Here is a 19,537-nt window from a genome sequence, read left to right as displayed (position 1 = left end):
TCTGGGACACGACCCTGTCACCATGGTAACAGCATCTACAGGTGAGCTTGTGAAGAGTCCCGGTAAATCGCTGAGTTTGGGCTCCCTTCAGATTTGTGTAAAAATGACTCAAAATATCAACAGAAGACAAAGAGAAACACAAACAAAGACACGAAACAGAAATATTAGACTTGTGTATTTGACCAAAAGTAGAATAGTTTGGTTTAAATGAGATGAAACAACACTGCATCATTCCAGCATCAGAACCTCATCCCTCCATCAAACATGGGGGTGCTAATGTCCTGGTTTGGGCCTGTTCTGCTGCATCTGGACCAGGACGGCTTGTCATCACTGATGGACCAATGAATTCTGAATTCTACCAGTGAACTCTAAAAGAAAATGTCAGGACATCTGTCCATGAGCTGAATGTGAAGAGAAACTGGGTCATGCAGCAAGACAACGAGAACCAAGAACACAAGTGGTTCTACAGAAGAACGGTTAAAGAAGAACAAGATGAATGTTTAGGAACGGCCAAGTCAAAGTCCTGACCTTAATCCAATAGAAATGTTGTGGAAGGACCTGAAGCAAGCAGTTGATGTGAGGAAACCCACCAACATCTCAGAACTGAAGTGGTTCTGTTCTGAGGAATGGGCTAAAATTCCTCCAAGCTGCTGTAGACCACTGATCAGCAGTTACCAGAAACATTTAGTTGACGTTATTGCTGCACAAAAATCTGCTGATAATTTGAATCATTTTATGCAGAAAAAATGCTGGATGTTGTTCATGACTTCAGCAGGTAACAGGGTCTGTAGATGTTTTAAAAGGTGGTATTTAAATTTGGACGCTGCTTTTCTACAGGAGACTACTGGTGAATGATCTCAGACCAGTGAAGAACTCTGTATGGTAGGGGTGTGGGGGTTTATCACACCTCTCACACATGGCTCGTTGGTCTAGGGGTATGATTCTCGCTTAGGGAGCGAGAGGTCCCGGGTTCAAATCCCGGACGAGCCCACATATTGGGACCTTGACTTTGGTTGGACGTGCTTTAGTTTGTCTCTGAAGAAAAACTTGGTCATGCAGCAAGACAACGAGCCCAAGAACACAAGTGGTTCTACAAAAGAACGGTTAAAGAAGAACAAGATGAATGTTTAGGAACGGCCAAGTCAAAGTCCTGACCTTAATCCAATAGAAATGTTGTGGAAGGACCTGAAGCAAGCAGTTGATGTGAGGAAACCCACCAACATCTCAGAACTGAAGTGGTTCTGTTCTGAGGAATGTGCTAAAATTCCTCCAAGCTGCTGTAGACCACTGATCAGCAGTTACCAGAAGCCGGGAAGGGTTCATGTACAAATTATACTTTTTCCAAAATAAACAAATACACAACTATAACACTTCTGTTTGAAATGATTGGGTTCTCTTTGTCTACTTTCAGGACGTTGACGTATGTAGAAAAAATAATCCTGAATTAGCTAAAACTAGTTGTACTTCTGCTGTGGCTTCTATTACTACTGTTACTGCGTCTACTACGACTACTTCTTCTGCTGTCGTACTTCTTCTCACGGATGCCTCATGTCTCTCGTCCTCAGCAGCCGTCAGGCCGTGAAGAAGCCTCTGAACGCCTTCATGCTCTACATGAAGGAGATGAGACACAAAGTCCTGCAGGAAGGACGCGAGAGAGAGAGCGCCGCCATCAACCGCATCCTGGGACGAAGGGTGAGGAAGACGAGACTTTAATTACACTCACATTCCACGTGACCGACATCATCTGATCACATCCACTCAGAACCTGCATGTAAAAGTTTTCTTCAGTGTCAGAGTCGTCCAGTGAAATTACTCTGTGCTTTCACGAGAACTCTGGAGTCAGGAGCTGCTGACGTTCAGTTCTGGATGTTTTTGTCTGATAAACTTTTCCTATCGTGTCTCAGTGGAACGCTCTGTCTCGCTCTGAACAGTCCAAATATTACGACCTGGCCCAGAAGGAGAGACTGCTCCACATGCAGCTTTACCCCGGATGGTCCGCCAGGGACAACTATGTACGTACGAAAATACTTTACACAGGTGAGCCATAACATTATGACCACATAGTATCTGGCAGCAGATCCTTTAAGTCCTGCAGGTTGAGAGGAGGATCGTATTTGTTTGTCCAGAACATCTCACAAAAGCTGGACTGGATTTGGACGCCAAGTCAACACGTTCGACTGGTTGTTGCTGTTCCATAAACCCTTCCTGAACCTGGGAGGCTTATCCTGATGAAAGAGGCCATGGTCTGCAGCGATGCTTTGGCATCACACTGCCTTCACCGGCTTGTCTTCTTCCCATGATGCATCCTGGTACCATATGTTCCATAGGTAACCATGATTCATCAGACCAAAACCACCTTCTTCCATTGCTCCATGGTCCACTTCTGGGTCTGAACCACACAGGGTCAGCCTTCTCAATGATTCTTTGTCTCTGGTTCTTCTCATTCCTCCAGACGTCACAGTCCGGTCTTTGCCTAAGTCAAATCATTTCACTTGAACCTTTTTCCTGCTTCTAACATCAGCTCTGAGGAAGAAATGTTAAACGTGCCTCCTGATACATGGTCATAATGTTATGGCAGCACAGCATATAAATGTTATACAGTTTGTGTGTGGCAGAAATCTTCAGCGACTTGTTTTTCTCGTCTTCGCAGGGTAAGAGGAAGAGGAAGCAGAACCAGCCGCGCTCAGGACTTTAACCATCGTCTCTAAACGTTCATAATCTTAATTGAGTATGCTAACATGCTAATATTAGGTAATTGGCAGTAAAAAAAAACGCTCTATTACACATCCTAAGCTAGTAGCATGAAGGTTAAGGAGCTAGTTGTTTAGCTTTGGTCCAAAATCTCTGGCTAGCTTACAAACTGAAATATTTTACCAAATTCTTAGTCAGGAGATGATGCATGTGTTGCGTTAGCTAACTTCAGAGGTGACTGCACTCAACAAAAAGACTCACAATCAATAGCATCCTCGCATGACAGTTGCTTTCCACAAAAAGTGTTAATAGAACAAGTAAAATTAGAGTTTAATTAAAAGATCAGGAAAATATTAAACATTAAAGTATTCAATATGTAAACATTGCACAGTTAAAATGTATATTATGCCACAAGGTTATTAGAACTGATGCTTTAATTGTACAACATTGTGCAAATGTATTTGAAGTGTTAGTTTAACAGTGCTAGCGTAGCATGTCTAAAAATTCCTGCCATGTTTCTTAAAAAAAGAAAGAAAGAAGCTCAATCTTCAATATCAGCTCTGTGTTGAAAATAAATCTTTTATTATGAAAGCAAACATCTGATTGTGTCAGTTTTCCGATGCGGTTTCCTTTAACAAAACTAGCTCTGGAGCTTAATGGCAGAAAATCCTTCATGAATCAGGTTTGAAATGAGCAGCATTTTTAAACGCAGTTTTTCCAGTGTCTCATTTTTAAGACTCAAATAAAAATAAGAACAGTGACAGTGGTTCAATACTTTCTACATTCTGACCTGAACATAAGGTACCACGACAATAATCAAGTACAGAAAGAGAATCAACAATATTTATTTACATACACTGAGTGAAAATGACTCATATAGAGCTTTATGCTACTAGCTACCTTCTAGTAGCTAGCGACTTGATGTATGCTCTCCAAACATTACCATAATGAGCTGGCACTGCACCACAAACTCTTTTTAAGAAGTTAGCAATTTGGCATAATATGGACATTTTACATCCAAACAACAATGGCAGTTTAAATTTAGCTGGTCTTGTTTTCGTTGGAAGACACTGTGTTGGCATCGTGGAGGCAAAATTAATTTAATTAACTTTACTAAACAAAACTGCTTGGCATAATGTGAGCGGCTAACCGGACCCAATCCCATTGCACAAGTTTTCACTTTCACACTCAAGAACTCTACATAGAATATTAAACCAACATGGCTAGCAATGAGCTAGCTTGTGTCTGTGTAGCCAGCAAGTTAGCTCTGGTCCAAAATCTCTGGCTAATTTACAAACCAGTCAAACATAATACAAAGTGGGTTAGTCAGCTTTACTCACTGAGATACCATAACGAGATTGTGGCTAACTGCATAACACAGCTAAGTTTAGCTTCGGTGCAAACCTCTGGCTAATTTACAAACTAAACAGTAATAAATAATCTCTTCTTTTCCTCAAATTTCCTCACAATGAAGAGGATCTGAACTAAGATTGCTCTGGGGATGAAACTTAAGAAGTTGAGATTTAGTCCAAAATGTCCGGCTAGCTTCCAGACTAGTCGGATAAAAGGTTCATTTTTCAACTTTAACTAAATTAGGTTTGTGTCTTTGCTTTTCATGTGTGTTAAATGTATTTTGTTAGTTTTGTTACCGTTAAATTGTTTAGCAAAATGAACTAGCCCCTGGCTAACGACACACAATTTGATAGCACAAGCTTTCACTGTGAATGTAACAAAGCTAACCAAAGTTTAGCTTTGGTTCAAATATCTGGCTAGCTTACAAACCAAACAGTAATAAAAAAAAAAAAAGCATTCAGATTCAGAATGTTCCTTTCCTCAACTTTCCTCTCATGGATGCATTTTACATGAACAAGCTAGCCTGGGGCTAACTGCACACATGTAAGACAAACAGTGTCACAGTGATGAGGATCTGAAATAAATTAGCTCTGGGGTTTAAACTTAAGTTTAGCTTTCGTTTAAAATGTCGGGCTAGCTGGCTAACTATCTGAAATAACGTCAGTTTTTAAATTTTAAGCCACATTTCTTTAATTGGGAACATTTACCTGCAATTCGTGTTTGCTAAATGTAATCGTTAGCATCGTTGGTGTGACACTCTTTAGCATGATGAGGTAGCTTGTAGCTAATGGCACATTAAACCTGTCATAAAGCTTTCTTTGTCAGTGGGTGCTACATTCACATCATCGGTGCTAATTTTCATCTTTTCTTGCTGTTAGCGATTAACAGCTAGCATGTAGCACCAAACAAAATGGCACATTGGGAACGCAACGTCGCTAACAGTCCAAAGCTAAACTTTGATATTCGGCAGGAAACTGAACACTGAACTCCACCGGTGTTGAATGAAGTGATCGTCAATAGAAAGAGGATGAAGGTGATAATGTAAACGTGCCTCCTCCTCTTCCTCAGTATTTAGGAGAGAGCTGGAAAGGCTGGATCTAATAAATTAACACATTTAAAGAGTCACAACTGTTAACGATGGGCGGACGCCGCCGTGTCCATCAGCTCCCGTCAGTTATCACACCCAACTCCTCCCCTCTGTCCTCACTCGTCTCTCCCCACCTCCACCTTGCTGTAGTTCTGTCTGCAGAAGGGGAACTTCACCAGCGACGAGCACGTGAGGGGAACCGTCGCCTGGACGTTCTTCTCCAGGAAGTTGAAGATCGGGTTCCACCACGTCCTCGACAGACAGTTGTTGGAGATCTGACGGAGTTCCTGAATGGAAAAATAAAGAAAAAACAAACAAATGGCGGTTTTATTCTTTGAACATGGCAGAACGAGTCAGAACGAGGTCACGTGCTTCCACCTACAGGAGAGTTGACCATGGCGTGGTACCACCAGAAGAGCCGGGTGGTGGCGAAGTATCCGATCACCACGTCGATGCTGTAGTGCTCGTGACCCAAGAGGATGCAGAGGACTCCGGAGGCGCTGAGCAGCCAACAGAACCGTTGATACCACCTCATCCGGGGGGGAGAGTCTGAACACAAACAGCAGATAGATAAATGTTTTATATAAATATATAAGGCTGTGCAAAAACATACAGTAGTATCAGCAATGACCACAGTTGGTTCCTCACAGGGAGGTGTTGTAGCTTATGTCCTGAGGGGCAACAACCTCCTCAACCTGTCCATGGAGCAGGACAGAGACAGCAGCCTGTCACTGAGCCAGCTTCTCTGTCTGTCTATGGTGTCCTGTAGAGGGTGGTGGACCTTTTTCGTGATGGACCAGAGTTTGTTCAAGGTCCTTCCATCTACCACCAATGTCAGGGACTCCAGCTCTGTCCCTACCACAGAGTCCTCCTTCTGGATCAGCTTGTCCAGCAGTGAGGTGTCCTTCTTCTTAGTGCTGCCTCCTCAGGACACCACAGCGTAGAAGAGGACACTGGCAACGATAGTCTGGTAGAACATGTCCAGCAGCTTCTAGCAGAAATCAAACCACCTTAGCCTCCTAAGGACATAGAGACGGCTCTGACCTCACAGTGAGTCCTGGGTCACATTAAGGACCACCTACTCAACTGGGCTGAATGTCCCATGTTTCCTCAATAACTCCCAGAGTCTTCATTTCCTTTATCATAAGAAATGTTTGTTCCATCCTTACGTCTTTTCCCTCTTTCCTTCCTTCTCCAAAATAACATCATAAATAAATCAGATCTTAACATGTGAGAGTCTTTCCATCTTGTTCCTAAATCTGGATCATGTCTCCAAGTCAACAAGCAGCTGTTGATGGTTCTGATCCAGCGGTAGGTAGAGATCCATTAGAGACAGCAGCTGGTACAATATTCTACTGACCACATGATGGCGCTGCTGATTTACAGACACACAAACTGAGCTCAGATCTCAAGTGCTGGCTGGGGACGCATGTGGAGACACATTTATATTAACTTAGAGACGGACAGAGTAGAGGACAAAGAAGGACGGGAAGCAACTCCTGTGTTGGTGTCGTTGGTGAAAGCTAGAGGACGTTGGTAGTTTGGTTTTGACAAAGTTGGACTCTGAAGTACAGATCCTGGTATTTGGTCAGACGGAACAAAGACTGATGACGATTAAAAGAAAAGACGAACGGCGGCCATGATTAATGTCTTTGTGAACTCACACTCTTTGATGAAGAGGTAGGACAGCGTCAACATGACGGTGTGACCGCTGTACAGGAAGTCTCCACACATCAGGTGAGAGCCGGTCAGAGACAAACCTGGACGACAAACGAACAGGTCAGCTTCACAATAAAAGTCTACTTAAACAAGACAATATGCAAAGTTTAAATGGACAAACGTTTTTATTTAAAAGCGTTACCTCCTCCTGAAATCAGCTGCAGAATCCTCCATACTTTCCCCGTCGAGTCGTTGTAGAGCTGCAGAGAGACGACAAACAAACACCTGATTACCGGCGCTGTGGGAGGAGCAGGTGAGCGTTATCAACAAAAGTGTTTTGGTACCTTCGGAGCGCAGACCATGTGTTTTCCAGGTACCGGCAGGGTGGTGATGTACATGGTGACACAGCGGTACATGTAGAGAGTCCCGATCAGGAAGAAACAACGACGGCCGATGATGGCTCTGCACAGAGACGGGGTTACTTTGATAACCACCACAACTATGTGTTCACTAAGAAAACAGTTTCAGCTTTCACAAATGAAATTAAAACAGAAATGAACAGTTTAAAAATACAAGAGAAGTGGAGTCAATCATTTTTATTCTTAATACTAAAACTCTCCACCCCCCAAACGTTTGTAAGCAGGGCGGCCATTTTGAAGTCGTGTGAGATGTCTCGTCGTACTTGTGCTGGAGACAGAGCCACTGGACGAACCAGAGCCCGACCAGGATCAGCCCGTTGACCTCGGTGACGGTGAACGCCCACGGCACCCGGTCCAGGTAGTCGAAGAACTTGTCGGGCAGCGGCGGGCTCACCGACTTGTCCGGCACCCGCTCGTGGACGACGGTGATGACGACGGTGGTGAAGACGAGGTTGAAGAAGGCGTAGAGGAAGGCCACGCCCGTCTTCCACCACTCTGCGGGGAGCGGGTCTTCCAGCTCGTTGATCTTGTTGTAGTCGCGCCGCCGCTGCCGTCGGCCGCTCACGGTCTGCTTCAGCAGGCCGATCAGTCGGCTGCACTCGCTCTCGTCGTCCAGGATGTCGACGCTGTCAAGGCCGTGTGTCGCGAAGGAATCGTGGCGGGCCGGGCTACCGTTGGAAAGTTTCTCTGTATCAGGAGGCGAAGCGGAGTCGGGTGAGGTCACGCTGGCGTCCACAACTATGCTAATGTCGCTGTCGTCCTGTGACCCTCCTGACCTCGCCATTGATCCCGTCGTGATGGTCGTCTGATCAATAATCAAAAAAGAGGAAATCAGTAATCAGTACCAGCCGCTGTGATGGAGTCCTTTGGTCCAATCACGACGCCTTATCAACGGTGAGGTCGCAGACAGGGCGTGTGATTAGGCGAGCCAGTCGGAGGTGATTCAACACAACCTGAAAAAACTAACAAACTTTTATTCTGAAACGAGCACTCACTTTTATCTTCCAAAGCTTTTATTTTGAAAGATGGCATATATATATATATATATATATAAAGCTTCTGTTTCTTAACTTCCTGTCGGATAAACTGATTGGACGTTCAGAGGTAAAACGTTGTGAAATTCAATCAAAGGAATAACTAAATGGAGTTCTGACACAACTTTACAGCCCTGAACAAGAATTTGATTCATTCAGGTTCATGTGACACACACACACACACACACACACACACACACACCCACACACATTTACAGTGTAAACAGGTGGGCGGCCCTGTAACATGAGTAATACAAACACACTCACCAGGAAGCAGAGAACTGAATCTTGGGTATTTGACTTAAAGTGATCTGAGGGAGGCACTCCCTATAAAACAGACGCGTATTTTATCTTGCGGGACCTTCCATTGATTCCATTTATGGTATTCCATGACCACCATCAAATCATAAAGTTTTACCATAAACCAGGTCTGAACAGAGAGGCCGTCCTGCATCAGTTGATAAAACCTAGAGCACACATCCTGCCAGCGTCACCTTTATCAAACACTCTGAATCATTAGTAGCGGAGGTATTTATTCTCAGTATCAGTTGAAACCCGCCCCGCAATGAATCCCAGAGTCGTACTGTACTCGATACGTCAGACTAGACACGATCATGACTTCCTGTTTCCTAAGAACTAGAGACACACATCGACAGAAACAATCCCAACAGAGTGAAACCAGACCAATGTTTCACCACAAAGTCACTGCAGAATAATCTCTATGTTTTGTTCACGGGGCCCCAAACAATTATTAGGAAGCTAGGAAGTGCTACTATTAGCCAGGAGGCTAGGAAGCTAGGAGGTGCTATTCTTAGCTGGGAGGCTAGGAAACTAGAAAGAGCTATTATTAGCTGGAAGGCTAGGAAGAGCTACGAAGCGTCGTACATAGCTGTCCTCTCCTGAATCAGCTGACAAGTTGTTCTACACTTTATTAATTTTTGATGATTGTTAGCTGGAAGGCTAGGAAGAGCTACTATTAGCTGGGAAGCTAGGAAGTGCTACTAGTAGCTGAAAGGCTAGGAGGAGCTACAAACACAGAGACACAGTCACACAGAGCTGTCCTCACCTGAATCAGCTGACAAGTTGTTCTACACTTTATTAGTTTTAGACAATAACAAGAAGAGTAATGTTGTGAAAATATTTGAGAAGTTGCCCACAGAGGTCCGACTAGAACCAACGCTGCGCCACGCTTCACCAAAACCACAAAACCCAGATGCTCATGGACGTCCCAGCGCTGGAGAAACAACCGTCAGCTTCAGTTGAGATTACAAACCACGTCTCATGTCTCCGTCTCCTGTTAAATACCTCCCCCTCTGCCTCCTCTGCCTGTCTCACTGTGACATGCATGTGTGATTTTACATACACTCCCCCGGCCACTTCGTTAGGTACACTAGTGAAACCAGTCCTGCTCTAGATCTGGTCTCCGTGAAAGTTCTGGTGTTCCCTCGCATGACCCCTTTAGTTTCTAACAAACTGAGAGAGATGTTGATTCATTTTCATTTAGTAGAACTATTGAACTGACACGTGTTCCTAATATTTTGACACTGTGGTCAGCGGGCGAGTTTAATTCAATCTAGTTTAAAATATAGTTTCTGACTCAACTCATTGTTTACATTAGAATAAGATCACTGGTGTACCTAATGAAGTGGCCAGGAAGTGTAAGTGTGAAGCCGAAGCGACAAAACTCGTCTGCCCACATCCGTCCTCACAAAACAAACCTCACAGTCTGAGGGATCAGGTTTATATTCAACCGACCAACCGCAAAACTCCCAAAGATTTACATCAACACGTCTCTTTCCTACAGACGTATTAGAGCAGATTTAAACCAGATAATTCAGATCAAACATCCGGATCTCAAACACATCTGGTCTGAAAAGTCTCAGAGCTCAGTGCGTCTTCACCAAACCGATTTAAGACTCCACACTTCAAACATGTGACCGTCCGTCTTAACGGGACAGCGTCAGAGTTTCCCCTCCACTAAACTCTCAGCATCCTGTTTACAGGAAAATTAACCCTAATCAGGTTACGAGCATGAGAATTCAATTTGACTCCGAATCAGGGATGATTCACGGACACAAGACCGACCACAGACGCTCAGGAACATCTTCACCACGGCGCTGCACCGACCCGTTCAGGTTCTGATCAGTTTAAAAGCAGACAAGAGACGAGAATGGTTGTTTTTACGCATAAAAGTCTCATTTTAAGGTGTTTAACGTTTAATTTTCTGCCAAAAACTGATTATTTTTGCAGCAAAACTAACAAAAAAGATATTTATTTAATAATTAAACTAGGTGATGAATGTGTGCCGTGTTCATTTGTGTTGAAAGTTAAAGGTATTAGTTATTTATTGATTAAACATTTGACATGAGTTTGACAAACACTACAATATGAGTTCAACAGAAATTAACCCTCAGAACTCACGAGTTAAACGTTCTGGACCAATTTAGTCAAAGATGATTAAGGAAAGTTTTAAAACTTTATGAATAATTCATAGATTAGTGATTAAAGTCGACTGTTTGGTTGACTTTTAGATAAAATAAGGTGTTCACGGCCGTCGAAGACGCGCTGGAACGTAAACAGGAACCCGGAAACACACCTGTGCGACGGTTCCCGGTTAAAAAACAGGTAAATATAGACCGTCCACGAGGCCCCCGCTCCTCAAAGCGCGTGTAAAGGCGATTAAATTAAAACTTACCGATATAAAAATGAGAGGTGCTCCTCTTATCTTCAAGTTAAATCTGCTCTTCTTCCTCCTGCTGTCTTCAGTCTCAACGCGACCGCCCCGAGACCGGAGGACAAGCCCACTTTGACGTCAGCCGACGGACTAGAGAGGCGTGGGTTCGAATCCCAACCAGGACGGGATCAATGTGTAGAGAGAGTAAATTTATCAAAAATCATCCACAGCGTTAACTTCAGAGTTTTATATATTTCTGCATAAAAATGACTCAAAACATCAGCGGATTTTAACACAAGTCCTGAAAGTAGACAAAGAAAAACCCAATGAAACACATGAAACACACATATTAAATTTATTTATTCACTAAAATGAGCCAATATTACATATCAGAGAGGTGAACCTATAGGATTCCTTTTGGGAATTGAGGATGAAGAGGACTGTTGAAAAGCTAAAGTGTTGGTTTTCAATCAATAATAAACTTTATTTTTCTGTCAAGAATAAACAAAGACAAAACCAGTTTACTTTTAAAAATCAAACAAACTTGGTAGAGTAAAGGTTTTTGCATCCCTCAGAATTTTCCAAATTTTCGCATAAAAATGACCAGTCAAAACAACAGATTTCCCGCAAGTCCTGAAAGTAGACAAAGAGAACCCAATCAAACTCATGAAACAGAATTGTTATACTTGTTTATTCATGAAAATGAGCCAATATTACATATCAGAGAGGAGCTCCTCTAGGATTAAATCAGAGTCCATGTGGTCAGAAGTGTTTCCATCAATGTAATGAGACTCAGGTGTGGTTCAGTTCCTGGTTTAGTTTAAATAAATCAGGGATTTGTCTCAGTCTGATCTTCACAACACATGTTTGTGGACAAAGGAGCTTTCTGAGGAGCTCAGAGAAAGAGTTGTTGTTGCTCATCAGGCTGGAAAAGGTTCCAGAACCATCTCTAAAGAGTTTGGAACCCACAAATAATCCACAGTCAGACAGATTGTTGAATCCTTTTTGTGTTTTTCCGCCCTTTAAAGGCTCCAGGATCTGGATGGACCGGGAAAGGGGAGTGGGGGGGGGGGCTTCCAGGAACGTCCACAAGGACTTTGAGCCCAGCAGGTGGGTGCTCTCCTGCTGGGCTCAAATATTGTGACAAGTAATGAGATGATTCATGCTGTTATTCTGCTGATGCAAACAAACCAAATTAAAACAAACTCTTTATTCTTTATTTAACCTTGTATCTTTCTGAATATCAGATCTTTGTTTTCTAACTGTGACAATTAAATACAGATTATTGAACTGATGACTGTTGATGGTTGTCGTACCGGTCTGATCCCTCAGAGGGAGCTGAACATCTACAGTTCGAACATCTCAACCCTGTCTCGTCTGACATATGAAATAAAAGATAAATAAATGACAATTTATTGACCACAGTTTGTTTTAGTTCTTTTGATTTTAGACCATTTTCTTTTTCGCAAACAAGATCCGACAAAGATGAACGTCTGTGTCTCTGAGTTGGTAAGTAAATATTCTCCAGTAAATATTCTCCAGGTTGATACTCATTTAATTCCACTAATATGGAATAGATAAAATTGCCAAAAATTAAATTAAAACTGGCGTAATGCAGATTGTGTCATGAAATATGAGTATGAAGTAATTATAGGTTGTTTCAACAAAGTAAATATTAATATTGAACATAAATTATGTTCTTAATGTAACCTTTTCAGAATTAGTAAAGATTCCTCTGCAAAAAAAGTAAAAAATGCTTGAAGGTGGCCATTTTGGAAAAGGCTGCCAAAAGCCTGAAAGTGAATCATCATTACTAAGTTACAAGTTTAATTAAATCAGAATAAGAAAATGGCAAAAAATGAATTAAAAACCTGACATAATGCAGATGAAGTAACTGTAGGTTGCTTCAACAAAGTAAATATTAATATTGAGATATCAGTAACTTTAAATGATATTAACATACATTTTTCAAAATTAGTAAAGATTCCTTTTGGCAGTCATTTCCCAAATGACTCAAAGTGAATCATAATTACCAAAAAAAAACAAACAAACATATGAACAATAAATATTATACTAATATGGAATAAACAAATGCATATTTGTAGACAGTCTGTTAAATAATCAGTTTAATTAAATTTGTAAATGACCACAAATAGCTGCTGTAACATGTTTGATCAACAACTTTTTGTAAATATCAGTAACAACATAAAAGTTTTTTTTTTTTTTTGCTGATATATATCATCCGATACTTGAAGAGCTGCTAAATGCTAACATGAGAACATCATCTCTAATAAAATCTATCTAATGTAGTAAATATCCGTCTCTTATTTTCTGTTTGTTTTGGAGTCCCTCTGATTTAAAGGGGAGGTGTCTGACCTCTGACCTCTGGCTGGAGATGGACGCAGACAGCTGACGGCGTCTCTGAACCGAGGACCTTCTTCTTGAGCCTTCAGTCTCTGACCGACAAACTTCCTCCAACATGGACAACACCGCCGGCCTGTTTCCCCCAAGGTACACGTCATAATTTATTTATCAGTGTTGTTTATTTAGTTATAAACTATTATAAAAATGTATTTAAATGGAGCCAGACTCACTGCGGACGGCTTTTAACGGTTAAATCCGTCTGTTTTTTAAGATCCTTTCAAGTTTAAAGTTAAATTTTAACTGTAAAATTAATATTTTATGTTTAAAGTTTATTTAGTCACAGAAAAATTACATTTTAATAATTTTATTCTGAGTTCCTGTCAGGACTTTTACTTTATTCTCTCGTTTTCTTTCGATTTTATAAATTTGCTGTTGAGCCGTGAGAGTAAAAGCTTTGTGTTTTCATGTGTTGGTGTTATTTATAGCAGCAGGCTGGACTGCAGCTGTCGCTCTGCGTTTCAGTAGCGTAGCAGCTGCTGTGTGTGTCTAACAACGTGAGGACATTCATGTGTTCACTCACCTGGAACGTGGGGACCTCTGGGCCGGTCCTCAGATTGACCCACACAAGTTTGGTTTGATGTGAGGTTATGTTTATCTTCCTGCACCTAAAATGACTCCTTACTTGTTGTTATTAAAGAGCTTAGCATTCATCAGCTTCCCTGAGTCTCTAAAACAGAGAGTGGAGAATGGAAAGTTAGCAATGATCTGGATTAGAAGAAGTACAGCCAGCAGGAAATAAACCAGAACAATTCTTTAAGCCATGTTTTCAGATTTAAGCTAGCTACGATGAAGGTCAACTGTGTCTGAAAGCTAGGGGGAGCTACTGTTAGCTTGGAGGCTACTATTAGTGGGGAGGCTAGGAAGCTAGGAAGAGCTATTATCGGATCGGAGGCTAGGAAGAGCAACAACCAGCTGGGAGGCTAGGAAGCTAGGAAGAGCTACAATAGGATCAGAGGCTAGGAAGCTAGGAAGAGCAACTATTAGCTGAGACGCTAAGAAGCAATAGAGAGCTGCAATTAGCAAGGGGGCTAGGAGGCTAGGAAGAGCTACTGTTAGCTGGGAGGCTAGGAAGCTAGGAAGAGCTACCACCCGTCGTTCAGAGCTGTCCTCTCCTGAATCATGTTGACCTGTTGATCTACACCTCAGTGGATCTAGATCATCGTGTTGTTGTGGAAACAGTTCAGTCACATCATTAAACCTAAGGTGAGCTCACCTGGACCACCGTACCTGGACCAAGGTACGTGACTGGTGTCAGTATAACGGTTAAAAGGGATTTTTCCTTTTATCAAAGTGGAGATAAGTGTTTGTTCATGTAAATGTTGAGCGGCAGCTGACGGCTGCGTCACAACTTTATCATTATTCAAATAGACGATGAGTCTGCGCTTTCCTTCAGATAATGTCTGTCTAAACTTTACTGACGGCTCTTTCTATGCTCCCATGTCTCTGCCTCTGCAACTGTATTAAACCTTTATTCTGAAAATATTATGTCTTAGACACTTTACATTTTATTTGTTTTATTCCTCCGCGTCGTGCTTTGAAGCGTTTTGTTTCCGTTTTGATAAATTAAGACAAAAACAATGTCCCCTTTAATTAACTCTGACATTTTGTATATGTGACTGTGTGCAGCCTCTGGCAACAACATTATTCTCTCTGAGATAACATCCATATAAACGTTTGATCATCACTTCCTGTCTGATTTGAATAATGATTTAGCCACACAGTCTGGGTTTGTCATTGTAATAAGGAAACAGGAAGGGCTACTGTTAGCTGGGAGGCTAAGAAGCTACGAGGATCTACTATTAGCTGGGAGGCTAAGAAGCTAGGAAGAGTATTAGCTGGGAAGCTAGCAGGCTAGGAGGAGCTACTATTAACTGGGAGGCTAGGAAGCTACGAGAATCTACTATTAGCTGGGAAGCTAGGAAGTGCAACTATTAGCTGGGAAGCTAGGAAGCTACAAGAATCTACTATTAGCTGGAAGGCTAAGAAGCTAGAATGATCTACTATTAGCTGCAAAGCTAGGAAGTCCAACTATTAGCTGGGAAGCTAGGAAGCTATGAGAATCTACTATTAGCTGGAAGGCTAAGAAGCTAGAATGATCTACTATTAGCTGCAAAGCTAGGAAGTGCAACTATTAGCTGGGAAGCTAGGAAGCAAGGAGTGGCTACTGTTAGCTGCGAGGCTAGGAAGAGCTATCAACGCTCCAAGGATTTAGTTTATCTTGGTAGGCTACCGTCCATTTAATGTCTTCAGAATAGTTTTTCTTTGAGTAAAGGTTTATGTGAATTTGGGTAAAGTTTTCATTCCATCATTCCTTCATGAACATTGACGTGTTTGACGTGTTTGTGTTTTCGTCTCTCAGCCTTGAAGCCGCCATCCTGAAGCTGGACCCGGAGGACGGCGAACAGATCATGGAGTATTTTAAAACTCACGCCCTTCTGACAAGAGAGAAAGCTCGTAAGCGTCTGACTGGTCCCAGCATTTCTTTTAGCTGAGATTAAATATTTGTCTTTACAAAGAGCAGGTAGAGCGCCCCCTGGTGGATGAGACGTGTATGTGTGTTTCAGTCCTGCAGACGTCGGTCAGAGAGCAGAAGAAGCTGCTGGTGGAAAACGCCAAACTGAAGAAGGACATCGAGCAGCTGAGAGGACAACTGCAGGACAAACAGAGGAGACGCAGCAGTAGGACGCTTTATGATGACATCACTGAAAACACACTGCCACTGCTGTAGTTTAAAGTTTAATTCAATCAAAAGTTCAGATTTTCTGTGTTTATTTGCTGACGATGCATCCATTTGTCTTTCAGCCAAGGCCCCGCCTCCTCAGAGTCTTAGCTCCGCCCCAGCCACACCTGTCAATCAACCTCCCTCCCCTGCAGATCCTCCCTCCTCTTCGTCACAGGAGCGCAGAGAGAGACACAGCAGGAGGAAAAGAGGAGAGAGGAAAGGTGAGAAGGAAAAATTAATAAAAACAGGTAAATTAAAAAACACTGACGTCCTTCTCTCTCTCTCTCTCAGCTCGTCCCTCTTCGGACTCTCTCTCTCTCGGGGCGGAGTCTCGGGTCGACGTGTCACGACTGGACCTGAGAGTCGGACGGATCCTCAGCGTCCGGCGCCACCCGCTGGCCGACGCCATGACGGTCCAGGAAGTGGACGTGGGAGAAAACGCCCCGAGGACGGTGGTCAGCAAGCTGGGAGGGGAGACACACCTGGAGCAGGTAGCCTATGGCTTTATTCTGAAAATGTCCTTTCTTTCTAAATATTCAAGTGTTAAAGTTTATGATCTTATCTTATCATTATTTATTATCTCATAAAACTCTGTGCAGCTCCAGGGATCTCTCGCTGTGTTGCTATGCAACGTCAAGGCCTGTAAACTGAGGGGCGTGGTCTCCCAAGCCCGCCTCATGTGTTGCTCCGCCCCCGACGACAGCCCGCTGGAGCTGTTGGTCCCGCCCACGGGCTCCGCCCCCGGAGACCGAATCACCTTCCTGAACTACCCCGGTAACCATGGTTACGGTTCAATTCCCAGCACGAATGGTTTCAACAGAAAGAAGATCCTTTAATAAAAATGTCCAAAGACCGATCAAAACAACGAAGCTAACAGCTGATAGCGCGTTTCAAATTTCAAAATGGCCGCCATGATAATCAACAAATGAACCCATGGAGAAATTTAACAACTGTTTAATCATCAAAAGCAGATTCTCAGATGTGACTCCTTGTTAGCTTAGCTTACCAATCAGACTGAGATTTGACTACCAATAATAAACACATTACAGACGGATTTAATGTCTAACACAATATCTTTTCAGAGATAATTATTTGAAACTCAAGAAGAACTGAAACAATATGAGAAAAATAAATTTTACAACAAATTAATTCAACACAAACCTTGACACAGAGCTTAACAACAACACAGAGGCTTTAACTGTTTATATTTGTGACACATTTGATGAAACCAGTGATGTGAAGTGAATCTGGGGCTTTTAGCGGCTCAGGCATCTGACCATGTGGTCTAGCTAGCAACGTGTTAGCAATAGCAGTAGGGATATTTCACAACATAGAGACACAAAACAACCAATAGCAGATGCAAAACCATCACAAAGACAGACAACCACAAGGAGACACCACAACTGTTTGTGTCTTGAAGCCACAAGACACTTTAACCACGCTAGTCAGATCTGGTCGGTGGCCGCCAGAGAAACAAACAAGAGCAGTCATTACCACGTCTGTCAAGTAGACAAAGCTTTTTTTGTCCCATCTAGTGATTGTCTCTGTGTCCAGGTGAGCCGGACAGGGAGCTCCAGTCCAAGGAGAGGATCTGGGAGCTGGTGCAGCCCGACCTCCAGGTGGACAGCAAGGGCGTGGCCAACTACAAACGCTGTGGGTTTGAGGTGAAGGGGAAGGGCCTGTGTCGGGCCCCGTCCCTCACCAACTGCTCCATCAGATAGACGTGAAATCATGCCGTGTGCTTTTATTTTGAAAAGCCTTCCCATCAGTCACACCAATGTTGATTAAAACTCTCTGAAAACCACCGTCGTCTGTTTCCTCTGATGTTTTCGTCTCTGTTGTGTTAAATGAATCTGTCTCAGAGTGAGACCTCCGTCCCGATGTTCAGAGCTCTGTGATGGTTTCTGGCCGACAGGTGAAGCACTTGGTCTCTCAGCGGGCGTCCTCTGATTGACGGCCAGTCACTGCTGTTGTCCAAGAACCAAACTCCCCCCGCCACCTCCTCAGCCAGAGCTCTCAGCCATTCGGGGGCCTGGGTGAGGTAGACGGACGGATTAAGCCCCGCCTTTTCCAGCTGGTCGGCGTGCGTGAGGACGAGTAAGGCATGATGGCGCCATTCTGGACCGAGGAGACTCTAAAAGCAAACATGGAAATTCAGTGTGCTCAATACAGAAAGACAGGACAACCACAAAGAGACACAACACAACCACAAAGAGGTGTAAAACCACCACAAAGAGACGTAACACCATCACAGAGACACAATGCAGATCAATTCAAAACATCCATAAAGTGTGTTTGAGCTCACCTTAGCACAGTGCAGCAGGTGCGTGTCTTTGTGCGGTAGGTCGGCTCTCACGACGATGGCGAGGACGTGAACGCCCTCGGGGCAGAGCTTGTGGAGGCTTTGTGGATTGGGTATCTGAGGGGGCGTGTCAACAACCCTCAACACCAGATCTGACTCCGCCCCCTGCCGCCTGAAGTATCTCGGAAAAGTTCGGCTGAGGACGCGACACTCCTTCGTCATGGAGACATCAGAAAGGCAGGGGCCCGTTTGGAATTCCTGTCCACCTGTCAGGTACGTGGATTAAAAGACGATTTAGTAGTAGCACTGTAGCTGATAGCTAATGTAGCTAAAATGCTAGCAGTAGAATTGCTAGTCAGAAGTCATATATGCATATATATATATATAAAATTAAAACGCCATCAAACACATCACAAACAAATCACATGAACTCTGACCTCTCCAAAAATGTCCTGTTATGATTTTGTGAATACCACAAGCTCATTGAGATGGCTAGCATGCTAACTGCTTGTTAGCTTGTTAGCTAAGAAGAGAATAAGTTGACATGTTTGACTCAAAAGACTTGAAACTGCCTCTTGGCTTTAACTGAGAGTCGACCAGGTGTCCACTGGTTTATAATGATCCAATAAAACTGGATGTTGACACACGGTAAACAAGCTAACTGATAGCTTCCTCCATCTTGGACACATGGAACAACATGGCGTCTTGGTGTTTCGGTCAAAGCGCCACAGAAACAAATCAAACAGGAATGAAGAGCAGTTGAAACAAAGAATGATAACCAAATAAAAACAAAATGTCCTGCAAAGTGGGACTGACCAATCAGAGCGTTCCCCACAGAGCTCCTCCCACTCTGCCTGTCGCCTAGCAACAGCACATTCAAAGCCAGAACATTCCGCTTGTCGTCGCCCTGGTGACTCCCCCAGGCACCGAGGATTCCGAGGAGGCTGTTTCCGTGGTAACTGAGTTCGGCGCGGGGATCCATCTAAAAATAATTAATAAAATTTATAAAATACGTTTTAAACGTTTAACAGCAATTCTGGCACAGATCACCATTAATTATGTAATATTTTTTATTGTTTTAATTCTATTTATGAAGCTTATTATTTTACCTGAAAACCTAAAAAAACAAAATAAAACTATTTTATTTCTTAAAATTTTAAATAATAATAATA

At 43.0% G+C, this 19,537-nt stretch overlaps 3 protein-coding genes across 3 annotated transcripts; 1 reads left to right on the top strand and 2 right to left on the bottom strand.

Moving 5' to 3' along the window:
• Positions 1–3,087: 3,087 nt before the first annotated feature.
• sgms2b (sphingomyelin synthase 2b) lies at positions 3,088–11,022 on the bottom strand. The gene is made up of 7 exons (XM_084547491.1): positions 10,939–11,022; positions 7,473–8,014; positions 7,135–7,252; positions 6,993–7,050; positions 6,796–6,891; positions 5,514–5,680; positions 3,088–5,418 (listed from the first exon to the last, which is right to left on the bottom strand). The coding sequence occupies exons 2-7, from the start codon at positions 7,991–7,993 to the stop codon at positions 5,248–5,250; spliced, it is 1,131 nt and encodes a 376-aa protein (XP_084403617.1). The 5' UTR covers positions 7,994–8,014; positions 10,939–11,022; the 3' UTR covers positions 3,088–5,247.
• Positions 11,023–13,200: 2,178 nt separating this feature from the next.
• On the top strand, positions 13,201–17,902 carry aimp1b (aminoacyl tRNA synthetase complex interacting multifunctional protein 1b). Its single transcript, XM_084543426.1, has 7 exons — positions 13,201–13,428; positions 15,701–15,795; positions 15,906–16,019; positions 16,144–16,284; positions 16,355–16,554; positions 16,663–16,837; positions 17,618–17,902. The coding sequence occupies exons 1-7, from the start codon at positions 13,397–13,399 to the stop codon at positions 17,782–17,784; spliced, it is 924 nt and encodes a 307-aa protein (XP_084399552.1). The 5' UTR covers positions 13,201–13,396; the 3' UTR covers positions 17,785–17,902.
• LOC311492700 (GTPase IMAP family member GIMD1-like) lies at positions 17,791–19,347 on the bottom strand (the record flags this gene model as incomplete). Its single annotated transcript, XM_084551064.1, has 3 exons — positions 17,791–18,197; positions 18,369–18,631; positions 19,182–19,347. 3 exons carry the CDS (start codon positions 19,345–19,347, stop codon positions 17,922–17,924), a joined length of 705 nt encoding a protein of 234 aa, XP_084407190.1. The 3' UTR covers positions 17,791–17,921.
• Between the last annotated feature and the right edge of the window lie 190 nt (positions 19,348–19,537).

This window comes from Chelon labrosus, assembly GCF_963514085.1.
Source record: "Chelon labrosus genome assembly, chromosome: 1".
NCBI lineage: Eukaryota > Metazoa > Chordata > Actinopteri > Mugiliformes > Mugilidae > Chelon > Chelon labrosus.
The sequence above is the reverse complement of the archived record's forward strand: the minus strand, read 5'-3'. Positions and strand labels throughout refer to the sequence as shown.

Bases quoted from the DNA above. Each gene is read 5' to 3' on its own strand.
- sgms2b (XM_084547491.1), bottom strand. From the start codon at position 7,993: ATGGCGAGGTCAGGAGGGTCACAGGACGACAGCGACATTAGCATAGTT. The intron at 7,253-7,472 runs GTACGACGAGAC...GTCTCTGTGCAG, and splicing joins TGGCTCTGTCTCCAGCACAA to AGCCATCATCGGCCGTCGTT. The intron at 7,051-7,134 runs GTACCAAAACAC...GTCTCTCTGCAG, and splicing joins ACATGGTCTGCGCTCCGAAG to CTCTACAACGACTCGACGGG.
- aimp1b (XM_084543426.1), top strand. From the start codon at position 13,397: ATGGACAACACCGCCGGCCTGTTTCCCCCAAG. The intron at 13,429-15,700 runs GTACACGTCATA...TTCGTCTCTCAG, and splicing joins GCCGGCCTGTTTCCCCCAAG to CCTTGAAGCCGCCATCCTGA. The intron at 16,555-16,662 runs GTAGCCTATGGC...AACTCTGTGCAG, and splicing joins GGGAGACACACCTGGAGCAG to CTCCAGGGATCTCTCGCTGT.